At 41.3% G+C, this 11649-nt stretch overlaps 1 protein-coding gene across 4 annotated transcripts in view; it reads left to right on the forward strand.

Moving 5' to 3' along the window:
• LOC124137578 (hydrocephalus-inducing protein homolog) overlaps positions 1 to 11649 on the forward strand; it is a 119506-nt gene that overhangs the window by 6861 nt on the left and 100996 nt on the right. For all 4 annotated transcript variants that reach the window (XM_046503940.2, XM_046503941.2, XM_046503942.2 and 1 more), the window contains exons 4-10: positions 2477 to 2596; positions 4092 to 4226; positions 4733 to 4932; positions 5872 to 5996; positions 7330 to 7531; positions 8922 to 9048; positions 10422 to 10921. In XM_046503940.2, coding sequence (XP_046359896.2) covers positions 2477 to 2596; positions 4092 to 4226; positions 4733 to 4932; positions 5872 to 5996; positions 7330 to 7531; positions 8922 to 9048; positions 10422 to 10921 — 1409 coding nt within the window. The remainder of the gene's footprint in view (positions 1 to 2476; positions 2597 to 4091; positions 4227 to 4732; positions 4933 to 5871; positions 5997 to 7329; positions 7532 to 8921; positions 9049 to 10421; positions 10922 to 11649) is intronic.

Consider the following 11649-nt stretch of genomic DNA (forward strand, 5'->3'; position numbering starts at 1 on the left):
TGCTGGTCATGGCATGTTGACGTACAGGATGTCCCAGACGTGTTCAGTGGGGGAAAAGTCAGGACTGAGTGCTGGTCATGGCATGTTGACGTACACGATGTCCCAGACATGTTCAGTGGGGGGAAAGTCAGGACTGAGTGTTGGTCATGGCATGTTGACGTACACGATGTCCCAGACATGTTCAGTGGGGGAAAAGTCAGGACTGAGTGCTGGTCATGGCATGTTGACGTACAGGATGTCCCAGACGTGTTCAGTGGGGGAAAAGTCAGGACTGAGTGCTGGTCATGGCATGTTGACGTACACGATGTCCCAGACATGTTCAGTGGGGGGAAAGTCAGGACTGAGTGTTGGTCATGGCATGTTGACGTACACGATGTCCCAGACATGTTCAGTGGGGGAAAAGTCAGGACTGAGTGCTGGTCATGGCATGTTGACGTACACGATGTCCCAGACATGTTCAGTGGGGGAAAAGTCAGGACTGAGTGCTGGTCATGGCATGTTGACGTACACGATGTCCCAGACGTGTTCAGTGGGGGAAAAGTCAGGACTGAGTGCTGGTCATGGCATGTTGACGTACGATGTCCCAGACGTGTTCAGTAGGGGAAAAGTCAGGACTGAGTGCTGGTCATGGCATGTTGATGTACACGATGTCCCAGACGTGTTCAGTGGGGGGAAAAGTCAGGACTGAGTGCTGGTCATGGCATGTTGATGTACACGATGTCCCAGACGTGTTCAGTGGGGGAAAAGTCAGGACTGAGTGCTGGTCATGGCATGTTGACGTACAGGATGTCCCAGACGTGTTCAGTGGGGGAAAAGTCAGGACTGAGTGCTGGTCATGGCATGTTGACGTACACGATGTCCCAGACATGTTCAGTGGGGGGAAAGTCAGGACTGAGTGTTGGTCATGGCATGTTGACGTACACAATGTCCCAGACGTGTTCAGTGGGGGGAAAGTCAGGACTGAGTGTTGGTCATGGCATGTTGACGTACACGCTGTCCCAGACATGTTCAGTGGGGGAAAAGTCAGGACTGAGTGCTGGTCATGGCATGTTGATGTACACGATGTCCCAGACGTGTTCAGTGGGGGAAAAGTCAGGACTGAGTGCTGGTCATGGCATGTTGACGTACAGGATGTCCCAGACGTGTTCAGTGGGGGAAAAGTCAGGACTGAGTGCTGGTCATGGCATGTTGACGTACACGATGTCCCAGACATGTTCAGTGGGGGGAAAGTCAGGACTGAGTGTTGGTCATGGCATGTTGACGTACACAATGTCCCAGACGTGTTCAGTGGGGGGAAAGTCAGGACTGAGTGTTGGTCATGGCATGTTGACGTACACGCTGTCCCAGACATGTTCAGTGGGGGAAAAGTCAGGACTGAGTGCTGGTCATGGCATGTTGACGTGCACGCTGTCCCAGACGTGTTCAGTGGGGGGGAAAAGTCAGGACTGAGTGCTGGCCATGGCATGTTGACGTACACGATGTCCCAGACGTGTTCAGTGGGGGGGAAAAGTCAGGACTGAGTGCTGGTCATGGCATGTTGATGTACACGATGTCCCAGACGTGTTCAGTGGGGGAAAAGTCAGGACTGAGTGCTGGCCATGGCATGACATGGATGTTTTGCTGTTGGAGGAATTGGGTCACAATCCTGGCACGATGAACACATGCATTATCATCTTGAGGGATGAAGTTGTCCAGATAGTATTGACCTGTGACTCTACCATGAACTAATCTGTCCTGGGCTGGAGTTGTTGCCCGTGACGTCCAGAGTGGCGTTGATCATCCAAATGTGTTTGTTGGTATCGGGCCCACAATCTACTGATGACAGATTGAGAAACATGCAGCATTTGGACAACAATATTCTGACGTGTGCCCACATGTGCAATGGCACATAAACATTCAGCACATTGCAAACATCACATGATCAATGCTGTTGCTTCCTTAATGATTAATGTGCTTAATAAAGTGTCTTTGAGCGTTTGGTTCCAAGAAAACAATATGCGTCTGCTCACAACCGAGTCTGAGTGACAATGGTAAATCTGGCATACCACCCCTTGCACCTGCTTTCATGACTGACAAAGTTGTGTTTTGAAGCTTGATTTCTTTGGAAATGTTCTTGCCACATTAATCTCTTACTTTCATTGCCAGATGTAGCGGACCTGTGTTATTTAATTCCCTATCACAATCAATATATATTATGTTAAATATGTTAATAAATAATAATTGTTAATAATAATAAATTATGTTAATTTATTCACATTGGACAGATAATCAGTAATTTCTCATTGTTCATCGGGTATTCTCTAAATAATAATCACATGCATGTGTAATATTTGGTAATAAGGCATAAAACTGTAGACTTCAAATAACCAATGGTTGATATTCACGAACAGTGATGCGTGATGTCAACAAAGTTCATGTCTTTTTACGTGCTCATTTACTGTGTATGTATGTTAATTACAATTTTCTTTATTTTCAGTTTTCACAAGTGAACATTGATGAGCCGATGTTCCAGCCATTTCCATCTGAGATCTACTTCCAGAACTTCGAACCCTATGAAACATATGAGATCCCATTTGTACTCAGAAACAATGATAAGGTCAGCATCCGAATCAACATAATCACACTATCTTGTTTTGGGTTATAAGTTCTATGAGATCAGCTTGGAAAATTGAGATATGTAAAAAATTGATCTGTTCAATTCAACTGAATATGGTTACCCATATATTAAGGTTTGAAATTGATTATCTCAACAAAATCTTACTTCATGGTCTAAAGGTAACAATCTGTCAATTGTAATTAGATTTTATTGTCAATTGTCCTAATATTTTGACCAACCACCATGTTTCCTAAGAATCTGAGCACCACAATCGTAGGTGAGGTGAGGTGAAATTGGGTTTAACGTCGCGTCCAAGATTATTACACTTATATAGCGACGTGCATGCACATGTATCTGTGTGTGTGGCTGCTTGTACTGGTCCTGACTGATGCCGATTTACAGTGCTAGCTCACTGAGATACCATGCCACAGTTTAACGTGAATACCCCACTCAGACACAGTATACTGACTCCGAGCCGACCAGTCCTTGTTTTAGCCCCTTAATGCGGAGCGCCAGACAGGGTAACAACAAGTTCCATCTTTCAATGTCTTTTGGTATGACGCGGCCGGGGATATAACCCCAGACCTTCCACTCTCTGGGCGGACGCTCCACCACTAGACCACGGAGGCGGTCTCCACAATCAGAACATATGGCATGTGTGCCATGTTGGCCTTTAGCAGAGTTTACTTGGGTCTGTCTATTTTGGAGTCCAGGGAACTCTGATTTATATAATTTTGGTGTCAAAGGCAAGTAAATGGATGCTCCGGGCTATCAACATGTGGCATACTGACTTCTTGATGTTAAGTGGACCTCTAACCAGAATAGACATGTCAGAAATATGTAACATGAAATTAACAACTTTGATAAATTTTATGATTCAAACATCCATACGTTTTCGCGTCCCACGGGACTCTCAAAGTAAATTATGTGTGCTCAGTCTCAATTTGTATGCATATAGGACTTAAAATACTAGTAAAGTTCCGCCATTAATCTCAGTGGGAAAATGACTTTGAAACATCAGGTTTTATTTGGGATTTTGATTTCTTTCTTTTTTTCCTAAATTCAGAAATATTTTAAGATTGTATTTTAACAGTGCATTCTCTATTCCTTTATATTGGTGCTTTTACCAGTGGAATACAAGCCACCTCTATTAAGCCATACCATTATTCATATGACTATAAGAGCATCAATTATGGGAAATTTGTAGTTCCAATTTGGACACTTTTGCTGACATTTGCAACAGAATTGGGTAAAAATATTGGCCTCTGAGCAGGTCTAGATAAATCCCTGAGCAAAGATAGATATGGTTGACCTCATTTTCAAATTTGTCACACATGTATGAGAAATTATTTAACTAATTTGTCCAAGTATAACAATGCAAATACTGAGTATGGTCGAGATTGTATCTGGGCTCCTGGCAGCAGCCACTGCTGTGTTTTTCTCTGTGGTGATTGTGGTGCAATTTGAGCTTGTACTATTTTCTTGATTAACACAGGTACCCCGGCTTGTAAAGGTGACACAGGCTAATTCTCCCTACTTCCAAATCATCAGCCCCCATGATGTGGGCCACAAGGTCGGGCCAGGTCTCCCTACCACCTTCAAAATACAGTTCATGCCAGATGAGAAGAAGGTAAATCCTTAGAGAAAATTTAACCCGTCATATTTCATGATGTTCTTTTTTTTAAATGTTAAAGACATGATTGCTCTTTTAATACATAAACAGGGTTATGTATTGTTTTAACAGTATGTTTACCGTATTCTACGTAATAGGCGCCCAGGGCACTCTCAAAATTAGAAATAGGGGGCTCTCATTAGAATATTATTTTGGTGAAAAAATAGAGTTGAAAGTAAATTTTGTGGTTTATGACAGCCAGAAATGTTTATATATATACGACAGATATATTTTTCCAGATTTTAATTGCCCATAATTAAGGGTGCATATAACACACAAGTGCATATTACACACGAATAAATATGTCTTGTGTACATTGATCAATCAGAAGGGGTGCTAATTGGTATTGTTCACTAGCCAATATATTAGCAAATATCACATGGGCGCTGGGCGCTTATTACGTCAAATACGGTATACACATTTTTCATTTTCATGTTGTAACAAGTTTTACAAATATTTTACAGGACTACACCCATGAGCTGGTGTGTATTACGGAGAGGGAGAAGTTTATTGTACCAGTGAAGGCAATCGGGGCCCGTGGAATCCTGGATTTCCCCGATGAGATCAACTTCCCAGTCTGTCCAATCAAGTACCCAAACTCAAAGACGCTCCTCATCAGAAACATTGGCAACAAGGATGCTAAATTCACCCTCACTGTAGACAAGTGAGTACACATGTACACACTATCATTTCAGAGTTTTTTAGTTTTCATTTGGTGCTATAAATCTTTGTTGATTTAATCTAATTGGAATTAACTTATTAGAATTAACGTGGGCCAGTGGCCAGAGGTGCAATAACTTGATGGGATTTAATTAGCCTCACCTTGTACTGGCTCCGACAATACATGAACTTGCCATGATACATGTAATTTGTTTTCATGACTCCTCTCCTATAATAAATGACCAGTCCCTAAAAACGGTGAAGTTTTTTCATGGTGCCCTCCCCACCCCCAGTTGTGATAAATTTTGGTAACCACCCCGGTTTCCCTATGTAATTTTTTCATGACATCTCCCCCCCACCGGCCCCCCGACCCCCTCCTCTATAATAAATGAATCGTCCCTCAACTGAAATTCTTCCAAGTAGTATTAATCCCGAACTAAGTCATGTTCAAATGACATCATGAAATTTGGCATGTTGTGGTACTCTCTAGTTGATTATAGTTACCCTTTTACTAGGGGTTGAATTAGTAGAAAGTGTCTGCCTCCGTGGTCTAGTGGTAGAGTGTCCGTCTGGAGAGCGGAAGGTCTTGGATTCGATCCCCGTCCGTATCATACAAAAAGATATAAAAGATGGTACTTGTTACCCTGTCTGGCACTCCGCATTAAGGGGCTAAAACAAGGACTTGTCAGCTCGGAGTCAGTATACTGTGTCTGAGTGGGGTATTCAAGTTAAACTGCGGCATGGTATCTCAGTGTGCTAGCACTAAAAATCGGCATCAGTCCGGACTAGTACAAGCAGCCACACACATGCATGCACGTCGCTATGTAAGTGCAATAATCTTGGATGCGACGTTAAACCCCATTTCACCTTCACCCTATAGTAAGCACTATCAAGAAATGAACCATGTGGGAGGCAATGATTGACAGCTGATTTCCTTTTCCAGACCCTTCTCAGTTAGTCCTGACATTGGCGTCCTGCCTGTGAAGGAGAGTATGCAGGTGACTGTGGACTTCCAGCCCCAGCAGGGAGGGGACCACAAGGCCGACCTGGTGCTGCACTATGACACAGGTACACACTAACATTGTTACACCTCTATCAAGAATCTAGAAATTCCATTGGTTAATCCGTACCACATGACGGAACAATACATTTCAATGTAGACCACAAGGCCGACCTGGTGCTTCACTATGACACAGGTACACACTAACATTGTTATACCTCTATCAAGAATCTAGAAATTCCATTGGTTAATCCGTACCACGTGACGAAACAATACATTTCAATGTAGACCCCCAAATCACGTGACTGACATTGACCTCGAGTATTAGCATGTGATGGATAATGACCCCATCTGCTAGAAAACAAGATGGTGTCTTGGAGTAACATTTCACAGAGGACAGTTTAAAGGCTTCATGAACTAAAAAGTTAATTCCGGTATAACAAAACGAATGATATTACTCTTCAGGACGTCAATATGCAAAAACAAGGACTCTCAGACCCAATCGCTTCTGGACCTCAGTCTTTCACCACAGAAGGGGTTGGGCCCCCAAATCCTTGTTTTCGCATATTGACGTCATCAAGAGTAATTATTTGTATATAGGCAGGAACAAACTTTACTTAACACTACATACATGCTACATAGGCAGGTACATGCTATACTGGTATTTAATTAAGAAATATATGATGATTGGACGTTGTATATTGTACGAAAACAAAGCCCACAAGTCGTTTATTTGTTATAGAGATATCAACATTATGTACAGCCCCTTTGAGGATGTAAATCGTACTGCACGTTTTAAAATATGTTCCTTTATTTAAATAATGATGACTCCCTGAATACAATCCCACCTCGGCAATGTCGGACAAGTCCATTTTATGAACAGGGGGGCTGAGTTTGTTATTTCACGGATATTCTCACAATTTTCAAGGCAATTATACATGTATGTACATTTTCCCCAAGCACAGATTGCGATATCTCACCCACTTTCAAATGCGATCGTTCGGCCATGGCGTTTTTCTGTTTTGCCCATCCGTGGGGAACAACTCACTAGACACTTCCCTCTAAAACACAACGTTGTCCAATCTACAATGTTATCAAGTTGCGAGCACATGTTCAAATCTCCAGAAATGTCGTCATTATAGAACAATGTTTTATCTTGAAATAAACCATCCTTCGTTCGTCATTGTTCTTTGCGATTTATCTGATATCACTGTAGAAAACATATGGTGGTAAGGTGAATGTGAAATAATGAGCATTGTTCCGTCTTCCTCAAGTAATGCATAACAACAGAAAGTCTATTAAATAACATTATCTATACCAAGTATATGTTAGATGGTAAGATCTTGCATGTTTGTTATTCATCATGTCAATCAGACTGATGTTCACTGATGTTTTTCTCAGGAGAGGATGTGTTTATATCCTTATATGGAGCTGCCCAGGACTCCAATGTCAGACTTGACAAGAACTCCATCCGAATTGAGAGCACATTTATCTCAATGGCCAATGAGAGAACAGTGACGATCCACAACCGATCAGACGTCATAGCACATTTCCACTGGTCAGGGTATGCCACACAGGAAGAAGAAGATCAACACAAGCTCATGTAAGTTCATCCTCGTCACCTACAAATGACATTATTATACGATCCACTGACTGTTTTGATGCTTTATTTCATCTGTATCATTATCCACTTTCTGTTTTTTTCTGGTTTACAGCGATAGAAACTTACTGTTTTAGTCCACTAGTCCTTATGATAACATATTGCAAAAGCCTCAAAAATGGCAAATTTCTACTAGTCCTTATGATACCTTAACTATTGGGCAGTTTGGCAAGGACTGTAGGACTAGTGCCAATTACTAACACTGGTTTATAGATCTGGGCCCCGTTCCACAAAGCGATCGTAGTGATACAACTGTCGTAGATCTATGTTAAAGTATGGGAGTTACCATCGTCTTAGTACTACGATCGCCTTGTGGAACAGGGCCCTGTACACAAAGAGTAAGTAAGTGATGATAGCTTAATGTCACATCAGCAATTTTGCGGTTGTTCACATTGACTGCGCACTTAAAACAATCGGACAAAAGGGAGTAACATTAACAATTCAGACCTCACCAATTTCATTAAACCAGATTGTTGAAGAATGTCATAACCTTACAACATATGTTTTACCTTACCTGACGCTACACCTATAGCACTGTGCAGCATTAGGTAAGTATAAAAACATTGCATTTAATCTGAAATGCTCATGTTTTACCTTACCTGATGCTACACAGTGCTGTAGGTGTAGTGCAGGTAAGTATAAAAACATTGCATTTAATCAGAAATGCTCATAATTCCAGAGTTTAGGAATTGAATGAGCCACCTTGCCATAATTCTAATTGTTTGTTCACATGAATTTCAGGTAAATAACAAATAACTAATGTAGCACTCAACCCTTAAATGTTATATCACTGAATATAGGTGAGCTTCTGTACCTGTGGTATTTTTTGTTTCATCATTTTAACCAAGAATATGCTAAATAAGGCCTGTGACACATGTGTAGGTCTATTATCAAATACCGTATTCGACGTAATAAGCGCCCGGGGTGCTCTCAAAATTAGAAATAGGGGGCTCTTATTAGAATATTATTTTGGTGGGAAAATAACAGAGTTGAAAGATAAATTTCGTGGTTTATGGTGACAGCCTGAAATGTTTATGTACGACAGATATATTTTTCCAGAATTTAATTGCCCATAATTAAGGGTGCATATAACACACGAGTGTGCATATACGCAAATGAATAAGTCTTGTGTACATTGATCAATCAGAAGGGGTGCTAATTGGGATTGTTCACTAGCCAATATATCAGCAAATATCGCCGTGGGCGCTTATTAGAGTGGGGCGCTTATTACATCGAATACGGTAACACAAATTAACTTATCCTGTTTAGAATTATCTTCAGTTAGTTCATTCCCAGCCCAGCTCATGTCATTGTGTTTGTTTGTGTGATGCAGGCGTCAGATTGACCTTGACAGAGAGGAAAGGACGGACACTGACCGTTTCTTGGAGGAGTGTGTGACTGACCCCACCCTCCGGGACAAGCTGTCCATCCTGGGGAGGACCTTCCAGAACAGGAAGAGGGTAAGTCTGTCACTTCCTTCTTGGAAACACCACAACAGGAAGTCATACCTATATGTTTCCTTTACCATTGGGAACATGTCATTATTCAACATACTGCACTTATTACTTGAGTGAGTTAGTGAGTGATTGGGTTTAATGCCACTTTTAACAGTATTCCAGTTATATCGCGACATGTCAGCTGAAAGCCCGAAGTGATGCAGGTCTCAGATGTTTACCACTTCGGTGAAACCCACGAACACGGGAATGGTGCTGACAAACCTAGGAACACAATTGGGGCGAACCGGGATTCGAACCCACAATCATAGGTTTTTGGCGTGCCCATAGGACGCAACTCTGCACAGCGAATCACAGTGCCTTAGAAGACCGGGCAAATGAAAGTACACACCCATGTTTGATGGTGGCTAAAATGAAACAAACAAGGAATTGTTATTCTAGTGTATATTATACAGGTATTATATATAGTTGTGTTTTGTACCTTATGTTTGCAATGTTTCAGCAACTGTTTAGTAACGATTTGAAAATGTTTGTAATTTTGGGGTTAAATCCAATTTTCAAGTGTATACTTTCTTTTGCCCATCAGTTTACATGCTACACTTACATGTAGAGCTGTACTATTTTTTACTTATTTTCACCATTGAATATAAGTTAATGACATATTGATTGTGAGTATTCTTAGAATACTGTAAATCTGGAAATTAATGTCTCCAAATTAATGCGACTGCTGACTGCTGACCCCTAACCAAAATTGTGACTCAATGTCAATGTGACACACACACCACACCCCACCCAAACCCCAGTGGAATGATGCATATCCTTAATCCAACCTTACCTTAATCCAATGAAACAGCAAATCGCACTGCTTATTAGCACTGAGTAGAGTATTTCCGTAAAAAAAAGAAACAGTTTTTTCCTAAAAACAACACACAATTTATATGTTTACTCGGTTGACTGGAAGTTCAAAGGCAATAAAATAATGAACCAACAACAGTTCACTGATTGGTATGTGGAGAAGGTGTCAACAAGCTTGACACGAGTGGGTAAAACTCTTGACCCCAGCAGTGATAACTCACAGGATGCCCATTGGGTAATTCCTATTTTTTGAATGACATTGTAATACACTTGTTACAACTGCTGCTCAATAAAACATGTTTGTGTTTATATTCAAGTTAGTATTTCCGCTATTCAAAGTGTGCAGTGAGGCCGTCTTAGGATAGTCATTTTGGAGACGTAAATGCGAAGTTAATAAATGATCACTCACATTTTTTGCATTTAATTCACGTTCGCCTTAATTTCAAGATTTACAGTATATGTGTATCTGATGACTCGATAGGAGCTGATATAGACCACTCGTAATGATGACATGTTGATTACAGATGGTATCGGATGACAAGCTGTTGTTCAATGATGACGTCATCAAGCTGGAACCTGTGGAAGGGGACATTTGGCCCAACTCATCCTTCAATGTCAACGTCATCTTCAAGCCCCGAGAAGCTAAAACATACACGCATACTGCATTCTGCAACATCACCGGCCGGGAGAGCAGGTTGCCTCTGCGTATCCGAGGTGAGGGCAACGGACCCCAAGTGGAATTCTCGTTTGAAACATTGAACTTGGGGAATATATTTATCGGTTCTACTCACACGTATGAGGTCGTCCTTGCCAACAAGGGTGATATTGATGCTATATTCAGTGTGATGCCAAAGTCCACAGTGTTTGGGCCATGCTTCCAGTTTAACCCCTCAGAGGGAATTGTCATGCCGGGAGGCCATCAAGCCATTCAGATCAAGTTCCGCAGCCCCTATCTGGGAGACTTTCAGGAGGAATTCCAGTTCCAGGTTGATGGTTCCCCGGAACAGCTTCAGATCACCTTCATGTAAGTCATGTGACTGTCTTATTACCCATAGGTTAGAAATATCAGAGTTCATTAAAATGATGCATGCACTCGCGGAAATATCACTTTACGTGCACCAATGTATTGTATACACCATCCAGAGGCATGGTTGCCGTCATTAATCTTATTGTGACGTAAGGTCGGAATGACGTCACACTAGGAACATCGTCATAGCTGAAGATTGTTGACATCATTCGACAATTCTGTTTTTCAAACATGGAGGTCGTGATCAGTGCATTTTTCCAAAGGAGAGATCAAAGGATTAAGAAATAATGGGTAATAAAGAAATTATTACACTGGCTTGTGTTTTATACTGATTTTACAAAATTTGTGTAAGAATTCTTTCTTTCTCGCTCGGGAAATATGAGAATTCTGACTCTCGTTTTCTAAAATCAGTATGACGCACATGCTCGAATAATAATCATAATCACTGTATATGAATTCAACATGAAGTAGTTTCCAGCCCCCCATGCTTGTTTGCCAAATAATCAGAGAATGGCTGTTGAAAATATAGTTCAGGCGGGCAGACGGTGTATGTAACAAATGTTTGTTTACAATCATTTTGACAAAATCATGTTCTCAAGTATTGTAGCATTTAACTGCTGGGGAGTGTGTTTGAGACTCGAAATATTTAAAGACTTTAGAAAAAAAATGGAAATAAAAACGAAATGTGCACTTTATGATGATGTGGGTCAGTTCCTGTGAAACAA

The sequence above is a fragment of the Haliotis rufescens genome, unplaced genomic scaffold (genome assembly GCF_023055435.1).
Source record: "Haliotis rufescens isolate VD_foot unplaced genomic scaffold, xgHalRufe1.0.p SCAF_19, whole genome shotgun sequence".
In the NCBI taxonomy this organism is placed as follows: Eukaryota; Metazoa; Mollusca; class Gastropoda; order Lepetellida; family Haliotidae; genus Haliotis; species Haliotis rufescens.